We start from the raw sequence: 26,807 nt of genomic DNA, 5'->3' as shown, positions 1-26,807 counted from the left end.
GTCTACCAATGATCACTCCTACATGTGGACAGCGCAGAGACAATCGGGTTTATCATTTATGCTTCAGCCTTAAAAGAGGCTGTCCACTACTTCTCCATTGATTAACTATCCTGTATGATATTACAATAGAGACAGCACTGTCAATCAAGGAAGAAGAGGACAGTAGTGATGAGCGAACATGTTCAGGTGCTAAACGAATATGTTCGAGTCCCCACGGCTGCTTGTCTTGCGGCTGTTCGACAGCTGCAACACATGCAGGGATTGTCTAACAAACAGGAAATAATCCCTGTATGTGTTCCTGCTGTCAAACAGCCAGCGAGACATGCAGCCGCGGGGACTCGAACATAATAACTGAGCACGCCAAAGACACTCGAGCATGCTCAGATAACACCTTATCCCAGCACGTTCACTCATCACTACTCCTAACCCATTTATACCAACCTTAAGGAATATCTATTTACTAGAGTTGATGTGAATCCCACGTTTTGGTCCATTGACCACGTCAGTGATCTGTGGCCTCTGGATGGAAGCCCTGAAAATATCCTTTTACCTGCTCTTCTTTTGATCTGCTGGTCTGGCGCAATGTCACATGTGCATCACGCCGCTATGATGATGTCGTGCCAGCTGGCTAATCAAACCTGAAGCTGGGGATGACGTCACGTAATACGCAGCTTTCCGGGCTTCTATCACTAATATGATGGATCTGGTCCTGTAAATCGATTTGTACCATCTCTACAAGACACCGTAAGATGTCTAGTCACAAGGCAAAGGAAGGCAAACGCCGGTGTTGGGCATGAACATGGCATTAAAGTAGTTGTCCATTCTTTATTTTTTTTAAACCAATCCAAAAATAATCTTTAAAAAATGTACTCACCACTCAATCCCCACCAGTCTCCATTCCTCTGGTGGAGATGGCAGGAGGTGACCACTGAAGGCAATTAGTGACCTGGAGAGGAAGAAAGGAGACTGCCTCATAAGGAAACCACGGGAACGTGATGGGATAAGGTGTTATCTGAGCATGCTCTGGTGCTAACCGAGGGTCTTTAGCGTGCTCGAAAAATATGTTCGAGTCCCCATGGTTGCATTTCTCGCCGCTTTTCGGCAGCCGCAACACATGCAGGCATTGCCTCTTTGCTAGATAATCCCTGCATGTGTCGAACAGCAGCAAGACATGCAGCCGCGGGGACTTGAACATAGCATTCGAGCACGCCGAAGACCCTCGGTTAGCACCCGAGCATGCTCAGATAACACCTCATCTCAGCATGTTCGCTCATCACTAGAAACCATGCAGAGCCAAGTTTAAAAAACCAATCCCTTTAATCTTCAGGACTTTTGATGATCTGCCCATGATGAGTCGTAATTGTGTATAAAATGGTCATTTACCCTTTGGAAACACCGAGCGCCGGGGAAACATCCTTATCGCGTTTTCATGTCCATATATTGCAAGAAGTTATTTTGATTGCTCGGTTTTAGCAGTTTGTACTTGAAAAACACCATTACTCTTTTTGGTTCAAAGTCCTCGGAGGTGATGTTCCATGCGTCTGATGCAAAAAAGATGACCTCTGCCCTAAAGACTGTCCACCGCGGCTGTGTTTGTTTGAGCGTCTGACACTTTTTAACTTCGAAAATACAGTACGGACGTTACCTGCGCGGATACACGGATGTTTACTCTGCCAACTGGCGGAAAGAACACGACGGTTCAAAGTCTGTGTCTAGGGAAGGCGCTTTTCTATTCTTACACTATAATGAGAGTTTTCGCACAGATTGCAAATAAATAAATCCTCAAACAAATCGGTATTTTTTCTTTTGCAAACTGATGGATAATCCTTTTTTGGACAAAAACAGATATGAAGAAGCATTGGATGACACCGAATTACACCAGATAGCTGTAGATCAGATCCTAGCTACGTAACACACAAGTGGTCGGCACACCGTCACTGTGGTGGTGCAGCAGTAAAACAAAATGCAACCCCGGCACTCACGTCTTAGTTATTCCATTTAATCATATTCCACATAATCCCCGCAAGACGTTTCAACCCATCCCATGCATTTATCAATTGTAACAATTGGCAAAAGACTGGGATGGGCAGAAACTTCTTGCGGAGATTACCGGTATGTGGGATACGATAAAATGAAATTACTACGACGTGAGTGCCGGGGTTGCTTTCTGTTTTAGAACCTAGCTCCATACAATTGTGCACTTCCGTAGTATATGGGGCTAAAAATATACTAGTATTTTATTATGATTGTGCAAAATCTAAAATGTTGGAACGAGATAATATTGAAGCGTGGCTATGCCAATTCTTGGTGGGAAAATAAAACAATAGCACTGGCGGGAAGAGAATTTGCCTTTGTTCTCTTGAGCATGGAGTGTGTCCAAATTGGCTGTAAAATGCTCATTCAGCAAATGTGGAAGAAGACGTATCTGTTACTTCGAAACGCGTCGAATAAATCTGCATGTTCCATAAACCCTTAGACGTAAATAGACATTTTCTATACACTTCAGCACAGGAAATATCCACAAATTCTCCTTATCTTCATTCCCCTCGGTGTGACAGCCCGCGGATCCGCAGCAGCCGCACATCGATTTAAAAACGTTTTCAATTGTGGATTTATATTAGAACCTGATATAAATCTTTTTACTTTCTTTTGTCGGATAAGACCCTATTCGGGCTGTTTTCTCCCTAGCGTTTTTTTTAAAAAAGCAGAAAAATGTGACTATTCTCTGTCACTCACCGATCCATTCATAGAATCATAGAATCGTAGAGTTGGAAGGGACCTCCTGGGCCATCTGGTCCAACCCCCTGCTCAAAGCAGGATTCGCTAAATCATCCCAGTCAGATGTCTGTCCAGCCTCTGTTTGAAGACTTCCATTGAAGCAGAACTCACCACTTCTCGTGGCAGCTTGTTCCACTCATTGATCACTCTAACTGTCAAAAAGTTTTTTCTAATATCTAATCTGTGTCTCCTCCCTTTCAGTTTCATCCCATTGCTTCTAGTCTTTCCTTGTGCAAATGAGAATAAAGTTGATCCTTCTACAATGTGACATTCAGATTAGACGGATGCGGGCCACATAGTTCGGAGTAGCTCTCCAATCCATTTTTTTTTTTTTTCGATTTGCACCTAGCAGCTTTTGATTTCAGCCTTGATTTTGTACCGGACATGTCTGATAAGCCTGCCTCATAAAAACGGAAGAGAAAACTTCCATCGTACTCACACTTTCGGAAACACCTGTCTTTATTGCCTGGAGCGCCATTCCAATGAGGCTGACCAACCAGAAATATCCAATGCAAGAAAAAAAAGAGGTGGGAAGGTACATCCAATAATAAAAAAATCTGCAAGCTTTATTCCAAATGCGTATCTTTAAAAATCCACACAAAGATGACGTGGTACAGGGACTGCTCTGACGTCTTTCTGGAGCAATGATTTTTTATTATCGGATAGACCTGTCCACCTCTTTTTTTGCATTGGATAAGCCCCAAAAGTGAATAAACATCTATTTATATAATTGCCTTGTAATGTTTTCATTTTCTGTTCAGTCCAAGATGTCACCGTATCCCAGAATTCCAAGCGGAGGAAATTCACCGACCACCATATTGGGACACCTAAGTGATGGGTGTCTCAATATGGAAACTGCTGCTGGTACCAACCTATTGCGAGTACCACCAGCGGAACACCGTCGCACCTCACACACAGACTCAGACACTCTGGCAGCCTCTTGCACGGTACCACCAGAGGAACACCGTCGCACTGGGCCTGAGTGAATTCCGCGCAGGCGCAGTGAATCATTTGGCTGATCCCGGCGGCAGATGCGTGACGTGTCTACAGGCTGAAGAAGCCGGTCACATTAAAGGGGTTTTTCCACGAACGGCAGTTCAGTTTTAAAATTGTCTGTGTCTGACCGTGTATGGAGCATACCACATCTCCTGGGCAGGGGAGGAAGCAAAAGACAATAATGACATTACAGCAGGGGATCACAGAGGATACATTTTGTGAGGTAAAATATTTCACTGACTGTTTTTAAACAATATTTTACCTCACAAAATGTATCCTCTGTGATCTCCTGCTGTAATGTCAGTATTGTCTTTTGCTTCCTCCCCTGCCCAGGAGCTGTGGTGTGTTCTGTACACGGTCAGACACAGGGGTGAGAGAGACAGAGCACAGGGGGGAGACAGCTCAGACGGGACAGCACATGAGGGGAGAACACAGCACAGGAAGGAGAGAGACAGCAGACAAGGGGGAGAGCACATGGGGGAGAGAGGTCAAAGAAGAGAGCACAGACGGGAGAAGTCAGCACATGGGGAAAGAGAGCGTGGATAGGTGGGTAAGCACATGGGGGAGAGATTCTCAACGCAGCAAAGCCTGCCCCATCGTGACATTACCGCCCTCCTGATGTGATAGCATCCGGCCTCCATCTAGTTATTTAAATAATCGTTCATTTTTTATGACACATTCCCTTTAAGGATTTGCTGCTTAAATGAAAAGTTCTCACTTATCCAAAGGAAAGGTGAAATCCTGTGGATCGTTGGGGGATTGTTTGACGGAACCTCCTTAGATTCCAAGAACAGTACTGAAGCTCCGCTGCATTCTAACTCAGAACTTTACAATTTTTGGGGAACGATGGGGGTCCCAGTGGTCAAAGCCCCATTAATCTGAAAGTCATTATATATCCTGTGGGTAGGATATAACTTAATATTAGCAACAATCCTTTAATGATTTGAAAAGCACATTTTTACCCCATCACCCTATTCCACAACAATTTACATTCATAGTGGTCCAGTTTATTACATCCATAGGCGGGACAGTTGGACTGTGTTTTTTTCCCATTTACATTTAAAGAAAATTATCAGCAGGTTATTGCTATGTAATCTAAGAGCACCATGATGTAGGGGCTGAGACCCTGATTCCAGCGGTGTGTTACTTACTGGGCTGTGTGTTGTTGTTGTTGTTTTAAGAAAAATCAGCAGGACATTATCACTGCGGGACTAGTTGCCTCCAGCCCCCCTAGTCCTGCTCTGTATAACCCCGGCCCCTAGCACTGATTAGCAGCTTTCTGTAAATGTACGGTGTACACAGAAAGCTGCCAATCAGTGGTGTGGGCGTGGTTATACACAGCTCAGCATTCTGAGATGTGTAGCAGATAAAACAGTGATTGTATCATAACAGCAAGCAGCCCAGTAAGTGACACATCGCTGGAATCGGGGTCTCAGTCCCTACCTCATGCTGCTCTCGGATTACATAACAAAAAAATGCTGACAGATTCTCTTTAAAACCAGGTTTTCTATAGAAGGTCTGAAAGATTAGCTGGCTGTATGTTACCCCACAAAACATATAAAAGATGTTATTATTTCCAAGGCAATACCAGCAACTCCTAAAGGGTTGTATGTCCTAGAGGAACTAAATATTCTGGATCCTTTGATACATTATATCCTTTTAGCTTCATTTCTTTATATAGAAAGAATAAACACTGTTTGTAAATATCAATGTTGCGAAACCACCATACTCTAATGCAAGGTCAATGGAGCAGTAATGGACCAAACAACCATTTCATCTTGAAGGTCAGAGTCTTTCCAACTCATCCTTTGAGACTTGCGTCATAAATCCCCTTTTTTTCTAACGAAAACGCTTGAAAGTGCTTTTTTGTCACATCACAGGTCTCTAGATGGTTATCGATCACGTTGAGCTGAGCTATCAATAATGCAGGATATATATATATTTTTTTTTTATGGCAAAAGTGTATGATCCATCATGTTTAGCTTCTTTTCCTACTAAATCAATACTCTTTTCTAACTGGTCACCAAGTACGAGCTAGTGACCACGAGGCTGGATCTGTTGGGATCACTAAATATTTCTCTTAATAGCCTTCTTGTTATTATCGCTCAGATGACTGCGATTGGCACAATCCAGGTTGCCTGTCTCTATCTCAGAAAGCCACCACCGCCATAATTATGGTCAATACCTTAACTCTCATTATTGGATTGAGCCATGTTCACACGTCATGTTTTTTGCTGCATTTTTCCGGCACTTTTTGCAGCCAAAAAAAAATGCAGTATTTTACTTCCCTAGCAAAGCGAACGCGATCACTGAAGTCTCATTCATACGTCCCTCATTTCTGCTTTGCAGATGCAATTCAGAGTCTTGGACAGTGGTCTCCAACCTTTCTCATCTTGACAGCTACGTACAGCTCAGAGAGGGTCCCTAGCCTCATCCAGAGACCCCTGAGTAGATAAATACTTTCCCACCTCCCCCTGACACGTAGTACCGATACTCAGAGCTTCCATTATTGGTATAATTACAACCAAAGCTTCCACTCAAATATCACAGCAAGAGAACATACTTACATCCTGGGGGGGGTCTTACCTCTCCCCAATTTGGTATTTTTTTGAATCAAGCACCCACTGCACTGTCAAATCTTGCTTTAAGCACCTCCCCCTCTGTTTGGCAGTATTACCGGCTTAACAAAATTATTTTATTCCCCCCCCCACTACTCTTCCAAGACCGATACATGGGCATGCTGATCCGCTCTTCTGTCCGGGTCTACTCACCAAAGTCACCATCTGGAGGACTTCTCTTCTGATGCTGGTGCTCCAAGCTGGCAGATAGTTGAGAGCCTCATAACACCGGCCAGTGGTGCTCCTCTTCCAACAAAGACTGATACATGGGCATGTAGATCTGCTCTTCTGTCTGGGCAAACTCACAAAAGTCACCATCTGGAGGACTTCTCTTCTGATGCTGTTGCTCCAAGCTGGCAGATAGTCGAGAGCCTCACAACACCGGCCAGTGGTGCTCCACTTCCAAGACCAATACATGGGCATGTAGATCTGCTCTTCTGTCTGGGCAAACTCACAAAAGTCACCATCTGGAGGACTTCTCTTCTGATGCTGGTGCTCCAAGCTGGCAGATAGTTGAGAGCCTCATAACACCGGCCAGTGGTGCTCCTCTTCCAACAAAGACTGATACATGGGCATGTAGATCTGCTCTTCTGTCTGGGCAAACTCACAAAAGTCACCATCTGGAGGACTTCTCTTCTGATGCTGGTGCTCCAAGCTGGCAGATAGTTGAGAGCCTCATAACACCGGCCAGTGGTGCTCCACTTCCAAGACCAATACATGGGCATGTAGATCTGCTCTTCTGTCTGGGCAAACTCACAAAAGTCACCATCTGGAGGACTTCTCTTCTGATGTTGGTGCTCCAAGCTGGCAGATGTTTGTGATCCTCACAACACCAGCCCACGAGCCTCCTCTGAGATTATCAGAACCTCTGACAATCAATGGTTGCTGCACTGGGCAGAATCTCGATGTGTCAGAGGTGCTGCCGTTTATAGCCCCATACAGATGGCCGTAATGCAGCTGCTAGTTTGTATCACTGCCAATAACATGATGTCAAGTCATTAGTCTTGCGGTTGAGGAGGAACTTGTGGTTGTCCTAACCGTTAGGAGGAAATCCAAATATTTAGTTTCCTGCTTTCAAAACATCCGCCCGTGGGTAAAGGAACAGGGCTGCGGAGTCGGAAAGAGAAACCTTCGACTCCGACTCCTCAATTTCCAGGACACCGACTCTGACTCCACCGAAATGGGCTCCGACTCCACAGCCCTGTAAAGGATGGCAGAAAAATCCCCTTATCTTGGCTATCACATGTGCATAAAAGGTGTCCAAATTCTTCCACCTGCTGGGGAAAAAAAAGTTGGATTTCAACATGCTCAATCCTTTGTTCTGATTGGAGGATTCTGGGGAACACTTTCCTCCGTGCACGGAAGACGCCCGCATGATGCACCAAATGTTCATGCGTTTGGAAGAGCGGGGCAGATTATCCGATGGCCGAGCGATCTGAAATTGAAGGTGTACGGACGTCTTTACTACTTGTTTCACACATGTGAGAGTCATAATAGGGTTAGACTTGTGGTGATACAATGTATCTATGTCAATGAAGAATCCCATTGAAATCGGAAGCATTGACATCTCTTTGCCTTAACTTTTTAGAGAACTTAGGGCAATCAGGCAGCTGACACCTATATTTCCCTGTTTTGTCTACACTTCTACTTGTTTCAGTACATACGTTTAGACATCTATTCTATTATTTCTAAACACTGTTTTTCGGCGATTCCTTTGTATCCCCGTTCATACTGCACCCACACACACAAATGATACACCATTTGAAAGGTAAACTTGCCCCCTTCAACAAGAAAACAGCCAAACAAACCACACATCCACAATTTGATCACAAAATACAATTTAAACATTCATTTTCATAAACCTGCAGTAAGGAAAAATGACCTGCAGGTGGTACCACAGTACCCCAAAGCACAATACCAACACATTTGTAAACACTGCTTTTTCGCTGATTACTTCGCCCCACACACACACATGATACACCATTTGAAAGGTAAACTTGTTCCCTTCAGCAAGAAAGCAGCCAAACAAACCACACATTCACGATTTTATCACTAAATGCAGTTTAAGCATTAATTTTCATAAACCTGCAGAAAGACACAATGACCTGCAGGTGGCACCTCAACCAGAAAACATTTTTTGGCCTCTACTTATCAAAACAATTTATTGTATTACCAATCTACATATATAAATACCTGTCTGTGTTCATCAGCTCATGAAATACATTTACATTTGACCAGCTTGCTTTTTCTGAAATTGCCTGCACCCCCGATGACCAATGTGCAAAAATTTCACACGGGCCAAGCTAGTATATATATATACAGTATATATATATAATACTACATGCGTTGCCCTAGAATTTAGTAAAAATGTGTTTTAGACAAAAGGAGATGATGGATGATTGCCAGAATAATAGAAGACAGAGGAATAACGGAAGATAAATAGTAATAATTATTAATAATACTTTATATAGTCAATCATGGAGTTAGAAGCAAATCTCGCTGTTCCTAACCTCTTAAATGCCGCAGGCATGATCGACAGTGGGGTCTAAGAAGTTAGCTCCAATCATAACCATCCATAAGACAGCTGGCGCCCATACTGCATAACGCATGCTCAGCTCTTGAGCCTGCTCCATTTGATAAGTGTACCCATATGATGTGAAAGTACAATATTAACCCCTTTACGACATATGATGCACAGTTACGTCATATGTCCGGTCCCTGACTTGGATGCGGGCTCACAAGCTGAACCGGCATCTTTAATGGCTGTTTTATTCCAACATCTGCCTGTAAAAGGCGCAGGTGGAGCTGACCTCCACCATCGGCTGTTAACCTTTTAAATGCTGCTGTCAATCTCTGACAATGGTGGCATCATTCTGAGCACCAAAGACGTGATCTTGGGGCGCCGATGGATTGACATGACAGCCGAGCGCCTGCTAGAGACCTCGGTGCTTGTCATGATGGTGCTCCTGAGAAGACAGCGTTCATAGGAGACGGTGATTTTCGATATACATGGCAGGTCTCCAAAAAATGGAGGCTAGTGAGGAACGGGTGGACCGCTGTCGCCAAGTTGTAACGGACAGCAGACCCTGTGCTAACAAAAGTCACAATCCCACCACTGGCACGGGTATGTCAGCGGACGGAGGGATGCGACACAGTGCCGGCACTCGGCTATCACAGGCACAGTGGGGGCTTATCTTACTTATCCCACCACTGGCACCACGTGACAAAAATACAGCAAGCTAATCTTGCCCTAACAATTTATCGCAGGGGGGTATTTTGGATGCCCCACCACGGCTAATAACCTTCCAAAAACTGCGGGGATTTATGTATATCCCACTTTCTCAGTTCCACTTTGGAACTCTCAGCTCTCCGGCGCCCCCTTTACCCTCAGGTCAGTCAGGGAACTGCACCTTGGATAATTAGTCGCCGGACGGGTTGCTTGTTGTGCACGGGCCACTAGACTACTGCAGTAAGGGAATATCAATGCTGTGGCCGCAGCCCCTCATTCAGCATGTAAGACCCGTCTGTACTGCCAGCAAGCCTAGCTAATAGCGGCGCACCACGCAGCTGCTAATGGGGGCCCTGTGCCCCAGCGGAGCAGCAGCCAGGAGCCCCTGTCCCTGCTGCTAAAAGGAAATGAATATTCACTGCTTCCCACGCCCACATGGGCGTGGGAAGCAGTGAATATCATTTCATGGTCTGCACTCCCCCAGGGGCCCCGCCTCCCCAGCCCAGTAAGCCGCTATGCGGCAGTGAGGGCCGGCGCTGCCCTCAATTGTAATGGCGAGGTAGCGTCAGACAACGCTGTCTCTCTCCCATCAGTCCCCTCTGGTGACTCACAGCCGATGCGCAATGACGTCATTACATCGCGCACCCGCTGTGTGTCTGGCAGACGGGGCAGCTCCTGACACTGAAGCTGGCTGCCGGAATCAGCGTGGGAGCGAGGAGGAGAGGTGAGTATTGTGGTTTTTTTTTTTATATCTCTATATCTATCTATCTCTCTATCTATCCCTATCTATTATCTCTATATCTATCTATTCTTTCTATCTATCTCTATATCTCTATATCTATCTATCGCTATCTATCTATGAGGGGGTGCATTATACCCAATGAGGGGGGGCAGCAATATATTCTATGAGGGGGGGCAGCATTATATTCTATGGTGGGGGCAGCATTATATTCCATGGGGGGGGCAGCATTATATTCCATGGGGGGGCAGCATTATATTCTATGAGGGGGGCAGCATTATATTCTATGAGGGGGGCAGCATTATACCCTATGAGGGGGCAGCATTATATTCTATGAGGGGGGCAGCATTATATTCCATGAGGGGGGGCAGCATTATATTCTATGAGGGGGGCAGCATTATACCCTATGAGGGGGCAGCATTATATTCTATGAGGGGGGCAGCATTATATTCCATGAGGGGGGGCAGCATTATATTCTATGAGGGGGGCAGCATTATACCCTATGAGGGGGCAGCATTATATTCTATGAGGGGGGCAGCATTATATTCTATGAGGGGGGCAGCATTATAATTCTATGAGGGGGGCAGCATTATACCCTATGAGGGGGTTGCTTTATATTCTATGAGGGAGGCTACCCCAACTCCTGCTACATAATTAAGATCTGTACTACCTTATATATATATACACTCACTGGCCACTTTATTAGGTACACCTGTCCAACTGTGTGTTAAGACTTAATTTCTAATCAGCCAATCACATGGCGGCAACTCAGTGCATTTAGGCATGTAGACATGGTCAAGACAATCTCCTGCAGTTCAAACCGAGCATCAGTATGGGGAAGAAAGGTGATTTGAGTGCCTTTGAACGTGGCATGATTGTTGGTGCCAGAAGGGCTGGTCTGAGAATTTCAGAAACTGCTGATCTACTGGGATTTTCACGCACAACCATCTCTAGGGTTTACAGAGAATGGTCCGAAAAAGAAAAAAAATCCAGTGAGCGGCAGTTCTGTGGCCGGAAATGCCATGTTGATGCCAGAGGTCAGAGGAGAATGGGCATACTGGTTCGAGCTGATAGAAAGGCAACAGTGACTCAAATTGCCACCCGTTACAACCAAGGTAGGCAGAAGAGCATCTCTGAACGCACAGTGCGTCGAACTTTGAGGCAGATGGGCTACAGCAGCAGAAGACCACACTGGGTACCACTCCTCTCAGCTAAGAACAGGAAACTGAGGCTACAATTTGCACAAGCTCATCGAAATTGGACAGTAGAAGATTGGAAAAACGTTGCCTGGTCTGATGAGTCTCGATTTCTGCTGCGACATTCGGATGGTAGGGTCAGAATTTGGCGTAAACAACATGAAAGCATGGATCCATCCAGCCTTGTATCAACGGTTCAGGCTGGTGGTGGTGGTGTCATGGTGTGGGGAATTTTTTCTGGGCACTCTTTGGGCCCCTTGGTACCAATTGAGCATCGTTGCAACGCCACAGCCTACCTGAGTATTGTTGCTGACCATGTCCATCCCTTTATGACCACAATGTACCCAACATCTGATGGCTACTTTCAGCAGGATAATGCGCCATGTCATAAAGCTCGAATCATCTCAGATTGGTTTCTTGAACATGACAATGAGTTCACTGTACTCAAATGGCCTCCTCAGTCACCAGATCTCAATCCAATAGAGCATCTTTGGGATGTGGTGGAACGGGAGATTCGCATCAGGGATGTGCAGCCGACAAATCTGCGCCAACTGTGTGATGCCATCATGTCAATATGGTCCAAAATCTCTGAGGAATGCTTCCAGCACCTTGTTGAATCTCTGCCACGAAGAATTGAGGCAGTTCTGAAGGCAAAAGGGGGTCCAACCCGTTACTAGCATGGTGTACCTAATAAAGTGGCCAGTGAGTGTATATATATATATATATACCCTGATATTAACGTTTTACCGCACAATTGGTGGTCTTGTATTTATCTCTGTGTAGCTACTTTGTGGGCCCCAAGAATGATTTTCTCTGGTGGGCCCAAGGTGCTCCAGTCCGACCCTGTACACACACACACGATTGGTATCTGTCATCGTACTGACGCACAGAATCATATTGTCAGGTGAGTTTTACTATATAGTGAACATGGTAAATTATAATAATAGTGATAAAAAACGTGAAATTACATTTTTTTTTCCGCAATTTCAACACATTAGGAATTTTTTCCCAATTTTCCAGTGTATCACATGATAACATGAAAGGCGTCATTCAAAAGGACAATTCGTCCTGCAAAAAAAAGCCCTCATATGGCAAACGGGGCTGGAAAAATATAAAAAGTTACGGCTCTTGGAAGAAAGGGAGGAAAAAAGTGGAAAAGAAAGGAAAAAAAAAAGGGAAACTGGCCGTGGTGGGAATGGAACGGCCGAACGTTTCATACATCTTAGAGCGTAAGGAGAACATTTCATTGGTTCCTGAGTTTCACAGAATGGGGGCAGTATGGAAGAAGCCCAGCAGACAGAAGTAGGGGTGTACTAAAAGGTCATGTAGATAAAGCTGTCCAATCTACCAGCACTAGAGTAAACTGGTCAAGTCAGCGCCAGTGGGCAGAGCCTGTTTTTTTTTTGTTTTTTTTTCAGTGCACAGTGACAGTGCGCTCACTCACTGACTTTGATCGTTAGTGATGAGAAGAAGCATCCGTGCTTTTAGGGCAGTTTCCCCGCTTACTAGATATTCTCCCATTATTGCTACTCCCTTCACCACATGTGACAGTCCCCATCCCTGCTCGTAGCCTCTGGGGGACTGTCACATGTCCTCGTCCTTCCCGGAGCGATCTGCTCGTCTGACGGTGCGCACAGCCGCCTTTTATAGTCAGCCCGCGGGGACACGCCCCTCTCTGTGATCCCTCTGGACCAATCAGAATGTGGTCTCCACAAACATGGCGGCCTGCGGCCCTCTGACGCGGACATTCCTCTTTTCCCGCCATGTGACGCCTCTTTCCCCTATCGCCGGCTTCATCTATGTGAGAAGCGGCTGATATAGTAGAGCCGGAGCCGGCAGTCACTCAGCTGACGCCAGCAGGCTCGTCACATCCAGCGTGCGCCTGGCATCTACCAGCGACCGATCCCGATCTAATCGTCTGACGAGCAGAGCGATCTGTCGAGTGTCGCGTTGTGTGACCAGTGTTGTCTCCTCTCCAGATGCTGCAGCTGCGGGGTGTGAAGGGAGGACTGCGCCTCCTCGCTGTCAGACGCGTCTCGGTGCTGCAGGCAGTCTGCCAGAGCGGCCAGCATGTGGAGTACAAGCCCATCAAGAAGGTGCTGGTGGCCAACAGAGGTAACGAGGCCGAGAGGACGCGACAACTTGTCAGCACTTCACTGCACTCACACTGGGCTGCACTACTGATGGGGGGACATGTGATCGAGGCTGCACTACTGATGGGGCTGCACTAGTGTGATCGAGGCTGCACTAGTGATGGGGGAACATGTGATCGAGGCTGCACTAGTGATGGGGGGACATGTGATCGAGGCTGCACTAGTGATGGGGGACATGTGATCGAGGCTGCACTAGTGATGGGGGGCGTGTGATCGAGGCTGCACTAGTGATGGGGAGACATGTGATCAAGGCTGCACTAGTGATGGGGGGCGTGTGATCGAGGCTGCACTAGTGATGGGGAGACGTGATCAAGGCTGCACTAGTGATGGGGGGTGTGTGATCAAGGCTGCACTAGTGTGATCGAGGCTGCACTAGTGATGGGGGGACATGTGATCGAGGCTGCACTAGTGATGGGGAGACATGTGATCAAGGCTGCACTAGTGATGGGGGGGGTGTGATCGAGGCTGCACTAGTGATGGGGAGACATGTGATCAAGGCTGCACTAGTGATGGGGGGTGTGTGATCAAGGCTGCACTAGTGTGATCGAGGCTGCACTAGTGATGGGGGGACATGTGATCGAGGCTGCACTAGTGATGGGGGGCGTGTGATCGAGGCTGCACTAGTGATGGGGAGACATGTGATCGAGGCTGCACTAGTGATGGGGGTGTGTGTGATCAAGGCTGCACTAGTGTGATCGAGGTTGCACTACTGATGGGGCTGCACTAGTGATGGGGGGACATGTGATCGAGGCTGCACTAGTGATGGGGGACGTGTGATCGAAGCTGCACTAGTGATGGGGAGACATGTGATCAAGGCTGCACTAGTGATGGGGGGTGTGTGATCAAGGCTGCACTAGTGTGATCGAGGCTGCACTAGTGATGGGGGGCGTGTGATCGAGGCTGTACTAGTGATGGGGGGGACGTGTGATCGAGGCTGTACTAGTGATGGGGGGGACGTGTGATCGAGGCTGCACTAGTGATGGGGGGGGACGTGTGATCGAGGCTGCACTAGTGATGGGGGGGACGTGTGATCGAGGCTGCACAAGTGATGGGGGGGGACGTGTGATCGAGGCTGCACTAGTGATGGGGGGGGACGTGTGATCGAGGCTGCACTAGTGATGGGGGGGGACGTGTGATCGAGGCTGCGCTAGTGACGGGGGGGGCGTGTGATCGAGGCTGCGCTAGTGATGGGGGGGCGTGTGATCGAGGCTGCGCTAGTGATGGGGCTGCACTAGTGATGGGGCGTGTGATCGAGGCTGCATAAGTGATGGGGCTGCACTATTGATGGGGGGGGACATGTGATCGAGGCTGCACTAGTGATGGGGGGCGTGTGATCGAGGCTGTACTAGTGATGGGGGGGACGTGTGATCGAGGCTGCACTAGTGATGGGGGGGACGTGTGATCGAGGCTGCACTAGTGATGGGGGGGACGTGTGATCGAGGCTGCACTAGTGATGGGGGGGACGTGTGATCGAGGCTGCACTAGTGATGGGGGGGACGTGTGATCGAGGCTGCACTAGTGATGGGGGGGACGTGTGATCGAGGCTGCACTAGTGATGGGGGGGACGTGTGATCGAGGCTGCACTAGTGATGGGGGGGACGTGTGATCGAGGCTGCACTAGTGATGGGGGGGACGTGTGATCGAGGCTGCACTAGTGATGGGGGGGACGTGTGATCGAGGCTGCACTAGTGATGGGGGGGGACGTGTGATCGAGGCTGCACTAGTGATGGGGGGGGGACGTGTGATCGAGGCTGCACTAGTGACGGGGGGACGTGTGATCGAGGCTGCGCTAGTGACGGGGGGCGTGTGATCGAGGCTGCGCTAGTGATGGGGGGGCGTGTGATCGAGGCTGCGCTAGTGATGGGGCTGCACTAGTGATGGGGCGTGTGATCGAGGCTGCACAAGTGATGGGGCTGCACTATTGATGGGGGGGGGACATGTGATCGAGGCTGCACTAGTGATGGGGAGACATGTGATCAAGGCTGCACTAGTGATGGGGGGTGTGTGATCAAGGCTGCACTAGTGTGATCGAGGTTGCACTACTGATGGGGCTGCACTAGTGATGGGGGGACATGTGATCGAGGCTGCACTAGTGATGGGGGACGTGTGATCGAAGCTGCACTAGTGATGGGGAGACATGTGATCAAGGCTGCACTAGTGATGGGGGGTGTGTGATCAAGGCTGCACTAGTGTGATCGAGGCTGCACTAGTGATGGGGGGACATGTGATCGAGGCTGCACTAGTGATGGGGGGGCGTGTGATCGAGGCTGTACTAGTGATGGGGGGACGTGTGATCGAGGCTGCACTAGTGATGGGGGGGACGTGTGATCGAGGCTGCACTAGTGATGGGGGGGACGTGTGATCGAGGCTGCACTAGTGATGGGGGGGGACGTGTGATCGAGGCTGCGCTAGTGACGGGGGGGCGTGTGATCGAGGCTGCGCTAGTGATGGGGGGGCGTGTGATCGAGGCTGCGCTAGTGATGGGGCTGCACTAGTGATGGGGCGTGTGATCGAGGCTGCACAAGTGATGGGGCTGCACTATTGATGGGGACATGTGATCGAGGCTGCACTAGTGATGGGGGGCGGGGCGTGTGATCGAGGCTGCACTAGTGACGGGGGGGGCGTGTGATTGAGGCTGCACTAGTGATGGGGGGGGCGTGTGATTGAGGCTGCACTAGTGATGGGGGGGACGTGTGATTGAGGCTGCACTAGTGATGGGGGGGACGTGTGATTGAGGCTGCACTAGTGATGGGGGGGACGTGTGATTGAGGCTGCACTAGTGATGGGGGGGACGTGTGATTGAGGCTGCACTAGTGATGGGGGGGACGTGTGATTGAGGCTGCACTAGTGATGGGGGGGACGTGTGATTGAGGCTGCACTAGTGATGGGGGGGACGTGTGATTGAGGCTGCACTAGTGATGGGGGGGACGTGTGATTGAGGCTGCACTAGTGATGGGGGGGGACGTGTGATTGAGGCTGCACTAGTGATGGGGGGGACGTGTGATTGAGGCTGCACTAGTGATGGGGGGGACGTGTGATTGAGCCTGCACTAGTGATGGGGGGGGACGTGTGATTGAGGCTGCACAAGTGATGGGGGGGAGACGTGTGATTGAGGCTGCACTAGTGATGGGGGGGGAGACGTGTGATTGAGGCTGCACTAGTGATGGGGGGGACGTGTGATTGAGGCTGCACTAGTGATGGGGGAAGGGGGGGGATGTGTGATCGTCCCTCTCTGGTCACCACCAGGGCAGAGCTGCAGGGTCGCCCGGGCTCCGTGCTGTCAGTGTGCAGTATGTGGCGCTCTGTCACTGATCGGCTGCTGGCCGGGGATGACCCCTCCTCGCCCCTTATATAGTGGGCAGCGCTCTCCTCTCCGGTGGTGGCGGCTGCCATGTGCTCGGCCATCTTCTAACAGGTGTTTGGCTCAGTTCTCCTGAAGTCAGGAGGTCTCTGGCTGCAGAGAAGATCGAAATACATTTATCTCCTGCTCCATTCCTCCCAATAAAAAGAATGGACCCCTGCCCGGACCCCCCTGCCCGGACCCCCCTGCCTGATCGCTGTGTGGCCGCGCAGCTGATGACTTTGCGTCTGTCCGTAGTTGCCCGGATGCATGCCTGGTTGGCAGGTATTGTGCGCCCGTCCTGCCCTAATACCGCCTGATGGTGCACTCCTCCTTGCAGCCATGTGCCGCTGTAACGGGAATAGCGCCGCGCCCTGTTTCCTCCAGCGGACCCATAGATTCCATAAATCTGCAGCTCCTCACAATGCAGAGGAAACGACCCTGAGGCTCAGACCTTGCACCGTACTCGAGCGCTGGCGCCTCTGACTTCTCCCCTTGTTTCCCTGTGCAGGAGAGATCGCCACCAGAGTCTTCCGGGCATGCACGGAGCTGGGCATCAGGACGGTGGCGGTGTATTCGGAGCAGGACACTGGGCAGATGCACAGACAGAAGGCTGACGAGGCCTACATCATAGGCAAGGGCTTGCCCCCGGTCCAGGCTTACCTCCACATTCCTGACATAATAAAGGTGGCCAAGGTAAGTGTCGCGTCCCGTGTAGGTGGGGACATGAACATTTTCAGCCGTTCTTCAGATATCAAGACTTTTTTTTTTTTTTTGTTTACAGCTCGTTGCCTTGGCCGCCGACCACCGCTGCTAGACAGCAGAACATGTGTAGCGCTTACAAGGCCTTTTTTGTTGATCTTGTAAGCAGTCATTTAAAGCTAGAGCGCACTGTTACCTCCTAAATCCTGGCCAGCTTTAGTGTAAGTGCTTGGACCGCAGCGGTGCTCGGTCTCCTAGGCAACGAGCTATAGTCAAAAGAAAAGTGTTCATATCTCAAGAACGGCTGAAAATTTTTAATAAGCAGTAAATTGCAAAATTGCTTGTAATTACACCTTCTATCCGGCAATACCCTTTTTATGAAGACGGGAAGAAGCCTTTAAGGCTAGGTTGAAACAATCCTTGTGCTGTCCACATTACTAACGAACAACACGCTGATCTATGAAAGTTTAAAATAATGATGCACATGTGTGTGGGGAAAAAAAAATTGCAGCCCCCCCTCATTGGTATTGAGGATGAGACAGTGGTAATTTTGATGGCAGAGGCGCCCTGGGAAATAAAATATACCGATAGAGATCCTGTTTTCTTCTTTAAAGAGGCTATTAGCAGACAACTGTTTTGGGCTTTTTGCTTCTCATTAGTGCAAAGAACAAGGATGATTGGGAGCAGGGGGAGAGGCCTTTGACATGTCAGAGACTTGTCAGAATTTGCCACTGTTTCACAAGTGGGGCTTTGTCTTTGTCTGTACAGGAAGAAGGCAGGCTGTCCGTTTTTACGCTTGAAAAAGGGGGCAGGCTGCCCGTTTCTGCGCGGGAAGGTGGGGGCAGGCTGCCCGTTTCTGCGCGGGAAGGTGGGGGCAGGCTGCCCGTTTCTGCGCGGGAAGGTGGGGGCAGGCTGCCCGTTTCTGCGCGGGAAGGTGGGGGCAGGCTGCCCGTTTCTGTGCGGGAAGGTGGGGGCAGGGTTTTGTGTCTCTACATGAAGTGGGGCTGCTCTCTCTCCTACATTTTCGATGGCCACATTGGAGAAACTGCCTTTTAGCTTGGCTCAGGGCAGGGAAACCAATGGGCAAGGGAAAGTGCAGTTCATGCTTGGACGTTAAAGAAAATGAAGTTCCTGTAACTATAGTGCTGGCAAAATCCTGATAAAGAGCCATTCACCCAGAAAAACTTGTATGGTGACTTACCAAGCAGGAGAATTGGGACAGTTCCGGGACATATTTCACTGCTTTGTGCACCACAACCAGTTGTGACTTCTCGTTGGGGCTGAGGATCCGGCTTTTCTACAAGACTTTGTCTGGAAGGACAGGATTTAGCGAACCTTTATCCTGACTTCCTTCAATTACACGGATCGTAAAGACAAATGACCCACCTGTGAGAATACCTCCTGACCTGGTGTAGACATTCCAGGAACCTAGAGTATTTGGTTTTTTTTGGATGTGACTCGAGGCTTTCAGAATTTCGTGACCCAAGATTTTATCTGACAGAAGCACTTTTTTTTTTTTTTTTATATTTGTAGCCAGGTCTCTCTTCCCCGGGTTCTTGCTTTCAGCTCTTCCACATGTGATGGCTCCTACTCTCCTCCAGCTCTGCATCAGCCACTTGAGTTCTCAATACACGTCTCCTTTAAGTAGAGGACGTCCATGGTGTCGCCTTCCAGGCCTTCAGCTGCTCATGTTTTATGTGCAGCTCCATGTGATTATTTTTCTCCTCCGGATGATCCACGTCACGTCCTTACCTGAGATGTGATTAATGGAGATGTATCCCTACTGGTAATTCCCATTCTTCTCCATGATCCTCTTCCTGCACCTCCATCATCCTGGACGTGCATCTTACAAGGGAAGGTGCAGTACTAGTCGCCCATCTGCCACGTCCTATATATTCCTCATTGCCAGACAAGTACTATCTCATTTGCTAAGGGATCAGGGAGCTCTTCATATGTACATTTTATTTTCCCTTTATTTTTATTTTTTTTTCCGCAAACTTCAGTAGATCTGCCACATATTTCACCCTACGTATCTAAAAGAATAAAAAAAAACTCTTCAAAATGTATCATTACAGGCAGATCAGAAGAGGGGAAAAAACATAGATGCACCTAGGTTTTAGAGGAGAAAAATAGAAAAAAAAAAATTGACGCTAAAAATGTGGTCAATTCTGTATTAATATTCCCTCTCCTGGTCTGCATGGCGCCATCAGAAAACACTAACAAAACACAAACCATTATACTTACCTTCCCTGCGCTCCCTCGCAGCATCCTGTTGTGATGCCAGCAGCTGATTTATGCTTGTAAGCAGCACAGGGCAGGGACGTCATCCGCTGCTTACAAGCTGAGGACAGATGCCGGAATACTTGCTGCTCTCCACGCCGGGACTATGGGCGTGTGGAGATCAGAGAAAATTCATTTCTCTTTAATAGCGGGCACAGTGTTAGTCTCAGCTGCCGGCTTCCTGCAGCTGTCAGGCGATCACGTTTGGCTGCTACTAGCGGGAATGAATATTCACCACTCTCTATTATCATGGGTGTGGAGAGCAGTGAATATTCATTTCTCTTTAATAGCGAGCACAGTAGTTGCAGCTACAGGCTTCCTGCAGCCGCCGGGCGATCACCTGTGCCTGCTATTAAAGAGAATGAATATTCACCGCTCTCTACTCTCATGGGCATGGAGAGCGGTGAATATTCATTCTCTTTAATAGCGGGCACAGGTGATCGCCCGGCGGCTGCAGGAAGCCTGTGGTTGCGATTACTGTGCCCGCTATTAAAGAGAAATGAATATTCACTGCTCTCCATGCCCATGAGAGTAGAGAGCGGTGAATATTCATTCCCTTAAGTAGCGGACGCACATCAGAGCCCAGCCACTGCAGGAAGGATGCAGTTAACAGTGTGTCCGCTATTAAAGAGAAATTAATGTTCACTGCTCTGCACTCCCATGGGCGTGGAGAGGAGTGAATATTCATTTCTCTTTAGCAGCAGGCACAGGTGTTAGCTGTAGCAGCCGGGTCCTGCTTCCTTTGACCCACTGCTCTGCTGCTGCCGCTCCCCTACCTCCCCATCCACAGACAGAGTAGGTACATCCAGACTATAAGACGCACCCCCTATTTTCTTCCAAATTTTTGGAGGAAAAACATTTGTCTTATAGTCCGAAAAATACGGTAAATGTATTATACTTTTGTGTGCGTGAAGGAAGATTGCAGACAAGCTTGGTGGTTTCATTTAGCTGAGAAAAAGTGGAACGAACGTACTGTAAATATACATTTTAGCATGTTTTTTTTCAATTAAATATAAAGTTTGTCTGCAATCTTCATTCATTTGTCAGAACGCCTGAAAATCAGTTTGTAGCCTGATCTAAGTTTCAGATTATTCTCTGGTGGGAGTTTCTCTCTCCGTAATAAAGGCTGGATATGAGCTCTGTGTGTGGCAGCGGTCTTCATTTGCTTTCCTGTATCGGCACAGCTTCAGAACAGATCTTATTTCCTAGCCATGTTCTTTCCTTCGTGTCTAGAGACAGACGCTTTCGCCCCTCTCCACTACAGATCTATGTACAATCCCTAAGGCCCCATACACACTTGACTAAAGTTGGCCAACAGTTTAATTTGTATGTGGCCTCCTGACTCTCCACTGACATCATCTGATCCTTTTTTCATGTTTTCTGGGAGAAAAGCCTCCGCCAGAGGAGTTTGGCAGCAGCTCTGTCATAGAGAAAACTGGAGCTCTTGGGGGAGTCGGAGTAGAAGGGTTTTTTTTTTTTTTTAATCGTTCATCCGATGGTTATCTTGTGTGTTTTGGGGCCTTTAACACTGGAAGACGAGAACAGAGAGAACCGGCTCTGTAACATTTTTTGCAGATCACTCGGCTAGATAAAGGACATCAACAGCAAAGGAGTAGAACCTTTTTAATAAAAACTATTTAGAAAGTTGCTTAACTTTTTTGCTTTTTTTTTTTTTAAAAATGCAAAAAGTATCAGTGCAAAGTTGTATCTAACTTTAATTACAGAATTCCACCTCCTACCAAACTCCAAAACGGGATTTGCATGAAATTCTGTACTAACAGATAAAATGTAAACCTTCCACCAGTCCAGCATGGTAGGTATGGAGTTGACCCAGTATCCAATGATACGGAAGCAAGAAAATATCAGCGGCTACCAGTCCAGAAAATGTTTTCATGGCTTTATTAAAATAAATATATATATTTTTTGTCCATATATAATGCAGGGAATGTCCTGAGTCCTATTATGTTCAATTAGCGGCTTAGGCTGCTCAGTTTGCAGGAGACTTGCCATATTAAGATGAACAGCCGCGTGTCTCCCGCTAATCCTCGGGTTTCTGGTGTTAATTAGGATTCTGCTTGTATTTGTGCGTTGTAGAGTAATTCCTCCATCCTTCTTCCTCTTATTTCCTATTTATTCATTATTATTATTTTTTTTCCCTAGGAGAATGAAGTGGATGCCGTCCACCCCGGCTATGGCTTTTTGTCGGAGCGTGCGGATTTTGCCCAGGCCTGCACAGACGCCGGTGTACGATTCATTGGCCCCACTCCTGAAGTGGTGCGTAAGATGGGAGACAAAGTCGAGGCCCGTGCTATTGCCATCAGTGCTGGTGAGTACAGCCTAAAAGAGGACATGCACTTAGTGTTAACGGCTATGTACCCCTTTGACACAGAAAAAAAATGATTTTTACGTGTTGGTAGTTACCTTTTTCTTTAATAAAAGTCTGCAATCTTCATTCCGTAATTTATTCTCCCAACAACCTGATGTGCAATTTGCAGCCTGATCCAAGTGTCAGATTTTTCTTTTGTGGGAGTGACTCTTGCTGTAATACAGGCTGGATGTGAGATTTTGTGTCTGTGCAGGGGGCTGCAGTCTTCACTTGCTTTAGTGTACTCGCACAGCTTCAATCAATCAATCAAATTTATTATCGCCAAGTACATATTACATATATACAAGGAATTCTTTGTGGCAAAGAGGCAACATAATATATAACAACAGATACAACAAGTAACATCTAACAAGACAGATACAGTATATAGTCTACACATGACGATTTAATTGTTGAACAGAGAGTGGATAGAAGCTGTTCATATGGCGGTTGGTACTGCATTTGGGGACTCTGAAGCGACGTCCTGAAGGGAGTAGTTGGAATGAGGAGTGTCCCGGGTGAGAGGGATCGGATGAAATTTTCAATGCGTGGGATCGAATACTCTTATCATAAAGATCCTGGATTTTAGGCAGGGGGGAACCTATAATTCTCTCTGCTGTTCTGAAAGTCCTTTGTAAGCGGAGTTTGTCATGCGCAGTGGCTCCCCCATACCAGACTATCAGAGAGGAACAAATCACAGATCTGATGACAGCATTAAAGAATAAGATCAGCAGATTCTTAGACAAACCATATCTTTTCAGCTGACGCAGGAAGAACATCCTCTGTTGTGCTTTTCTTATAACAGCATCCACGTTTTTCCCCCATTTAAGATCATGAGAGATAACACCAAGGAATTTGGTCTCTGTGACCCTAAGAACCACTTCGTCATGGATGTAGATTGGAAGTATCTCATGTTGATCTTTCCTAAAATCCACAACCATCTCAGCAGTTTTTTTAGTGTTGAGTACAAGATTATTGGCTTTACACCAGTCACATATTCTTTCCACCTCACTCCGATACAAGTCTTCAGCATTTCCCCTGATGAGACCAATCAGTGTCATATCATCGGCAAATTTCAAGATTTTTACTGAGTCTGCTGAAGAGATGCAATCATTTGTATAGAGAGAAAACAGTAACGGGGACAAAACACACCCCTGAGGTGCCCCGATGTTTGTGACCAAGGTGTCCGAAGTGAATGGTCCAACTTTTACACTCTGTATCCTGGCTGTCAGGAAGTTATAAATCCACAAGCATAAGTTGAGAGGGACTCCAAGAGCTACCATTTTCTTATGAAGTAAATTCGGATCAATGGTATTGAACGCTGAGCTAAAGTCCATGAAAAGAATCCGGACATATGAGTGCCGTTCATCTGTATGATCCAAAATGTACTTCAGTGCCAGATTGACAGTGTCTTTTGCCGAACGATTCTCCTTATAGGCAAACTGAAGCGGGTCCCATAGCTTCTGCGTGAATTTTATCAGATGGGACATCATAATTCTTTCGAAGACTTTCATAGCTACAGATGTGAGTGCTACTGGTCTATAGTCGTTCAACTCAGAGGATCCCACTTTCTTGGGGACAGGGATAATTGTGGAATTTTTCCAACACTGAGGTACAACGCACTCTTTCAGTGACACATTGTATATATTTGTCAGTATAGGAGCAAGCTGGGTAGCACATACTTTCAGACACATTGGAGATACACCATCAGGGCCAGGTGCCTTTTTGACCTTAAGTCCCTTCAGGATGCGTATCACCTCTGCCTCGGAGATCACTACTTGGGTGTTGCACAATGAATGATCTTTATATGAACAGACTGAGGAGCTTAGAGATGAATAGCCACTGTGTGTAGAGCTTGCCTCAAATCTGCAGTAGAATTCATTTAACTCTGCTGCCAGACTTCTGCTGGGGTTCACTATAGTGGGGTGGCTTTTATAATTGGTGACCTCTCTTAATCCTCTCCATGCAGATCTAGTATCTTTTGATGAGAACCTTTCCTCCAGAATCTTTGCATACTCGTGTTTGGCTAACTTGATCTCTTTAGATAGCGAGTTCCTAAGTTTCTTGAATTCAGTAATATCGCCTGCTTTATAAGCCTCCTCTTTTCTCTTACGGATCAACCTGACTTTATTTGCAAACCACGGCTTGTTGTTTCCCCGAAAGTGGACAGATTTGGATGGAATAAACGTGTCTTCACAAAAACGGATATATGAGGACACTGCATCAACCCATTCATCCAGACCCGAGCATGTTTCCTGGAATACCTCCCAGTCCGTGCATTCAAAGCATGCTTGCAGTTGCAATTTTGCCTCCTCAGACCATGTCTTCTTTGTATAAACTGTAGGTTTGGATGTTTTCAACCTTTGCCTGTAGGCCGGAATTAAATGAATTAGACAATGATCTGAAAAGCCCACTGCTGCTCTCCTCACTGCCCTGTAGGCCCCTTTCATGACTGTATAGCAGTGATCAAGCGTATTGTTCTCTCTCGTGAAGCAGTTTATATGTTGAGTAAATTTGGGGAGATCCAGGTTGAGTTTTCCTTTGTTAAAGTCCCCCATTACGATCACAAATGCTTCAGGAGATCCTTTCTCCCATTCTGATATTTTGCATTCTAATTCACCAATAGCAGCTTTAACAGATGCTTGAGGGGGAATATATACTGCAACCAGAACCATAGATGAAAACTCTCTTGGAGCGTAAAATGGTCTACAATTGAGTGCAAGGTACTCTAGATCTGGAGAGCAACCTTTTCCCAGTATGTTAACATCACAGCACCAGCTAGTGTTGATGTAGAGACATACCCCACCCCCCTTTGTTTACCTGAAGCTACACAATCACGGTCAGCTCTGTAGATAACAAAACCAGGTAGATCCAGACTACAATCAGGGATGGTCTCATTCAACCAGGTCTCAGTAAAACAAAGAGCAGCTGAATTGGCCATATCAGATCTCATGTTACAAAGTAAGTTCAGATCCTCCATTTTGTTAGATAAGGAACGGACATTAGCCAAGTGGAGTGAAGGAAGAGCTGTTCTGAACCCTCTCCTCCGAAGGCTTGCCAGGATGCCTCCTCTCCTACCTCTCTTGCAGTACACCTCCACAGGTTTCACAGAAGTAATGGATTTTATGTGCTCAATTGTTGAATTAGCAATCATGCTCCAAGAAGGGGAGTCCATGAGAAATTGCGGATGATTCCAGAATAATAAATCGTCCCTTGAAATCATAAGAGTAGGTTTACAGAGTGCAGTGGCCATGACTACACTCAGCTTGTAGCTATAAAGACTGAACAGTCACAGCTTAGCAGAGTTAAATGTACAACTTTCCATAAAGGGTGCTCCCAGCACTGCTGGGGGGGAGGGCATGGGTGCAACAAGACAGGGACATCAGGGGACACGCCAACAGTCAGTCCAAACCTGCCCAGCTCACCCCTTCAGCTCCACCTGGATCACAAGATCTCCAGAACATCTCCAGCACCGCACACTCCACCAGCTTTCCTATCCCGGGATCATCTGCATGCTGGAAATGGGTACAAGGCAGGTAGCCAGCAGCTTCACTCTCTCCCAGCTGAAACCAGGCACGGAGCTCCACGAGGACAGAAAGACACCGGTCCCAGCTGGTCGCAGTCTCCACACTACTCCCAGCTCTGCCGAATCCTGTAGCCCTACAGCTCCACGTGGACCACAAGATCTCCAGAACAACTCCAGCACCGCACACTCCACCAGGTTTCCTATCCTGGGATCATCTGCTTGCTGGAAATGGGTACAAGTTGTAGGAAAGTTGGCAGGCAGCCAGCAGCTTCACTCTCTCCCAGCTGAATCCAGGCACGGATCGCCACGAGGACAGAAAGACACCGGTCCCAGCTGATCGCAGTCTCCACACTACTCCCAGCTCTGCCGAATCCTGTAGCTACGCAATGGTGAGTGAACCAAAGGGAGAATTAACAATTAAACGGGGTAAAAAACTAAAAAACTCAGGAGCCTCATGCCAGAGCAGCCATCTCTCGGCGCTCTTCCTCCTCCTAATGCTGTTGTACGAGTGTCTCTTCTGTTAATATTGGTTGGATGTGAGCTCTGTCTGTGTCCAGGAGGCTGCTGCCTTTATTTGCTCCTGTTTCAGCACAGCTTCTATCCTGCACTTATTTCCTCTCCACCGTCTATTACCTCTTCTCTGCTCTCTATAAAACATTAGATAATTTCCCGGTAATGTACTTTATTTTTTTAGCAATAACTGTTATACCATTGCTTATTATTCTTAGAATCTAGAGATTTTCTTTGCCTGTCTATTGAGTATGTAAGACTGGTCACAATAAACGAATCCCATAGGGTCTTCAATCAAAGTCTTAGGACTTTTTGACCTCTTTGGTACGTATTGAGCCATTAACATTAGTTGGGGTAGGTGTATAAGGCCATATA

The 26,807-nt window shown here is 47.4% G+C and overlaps 1 protein-coding gene across 2 annotated transcripts in view; it reads left to right on the top strand.

Moving 5' to 3' along the window:
* Positions 1-26,807, top strand: part of PC (pyruvate carboxylase) — a 342,511-nt gene that overhangs the window by 10,902 nt on the left and 304,802 nt on the right. For both annotated transcript variants that reach the window (XM_073578487.1, XM_073578486.1), the window contains exons 2-4: positions 13,536-13,671; positions 17,561-17,745; positions 22,192-22,357. In XM_073578487.1, coding sequence (XP_073434588.1) covers positions 13,536-13,671; positions 17,561-17,745; positions 22,192-22,357 — 487 coding nt within the window. The remainder of the gene's footprint in view (positions 1-13,535; positions 13,672-17,560; positions 17,746-22,191; positions 22,358-26,807) is intronic.

Source organism: Dendrobates tinctorius, unplaced genomic scaffold, assembly GCF_039654945.1.
Source record: "Dendrobates tinctorius isolate UK_male_01 unplaced genomic scaffold, ASM3965494v1 ptg000059l, whole genome shotgun sequence".
NCBI classification, from domain to species: Eukaryota; Metazoa; Chordata; class Amphibia; order Anura; family Dendrobatidae; genus Dendrobates; species Dendrobates tinctorius.
This window is presented reverse-complemented; position numbering and strand designations above follow the sequence as displayed.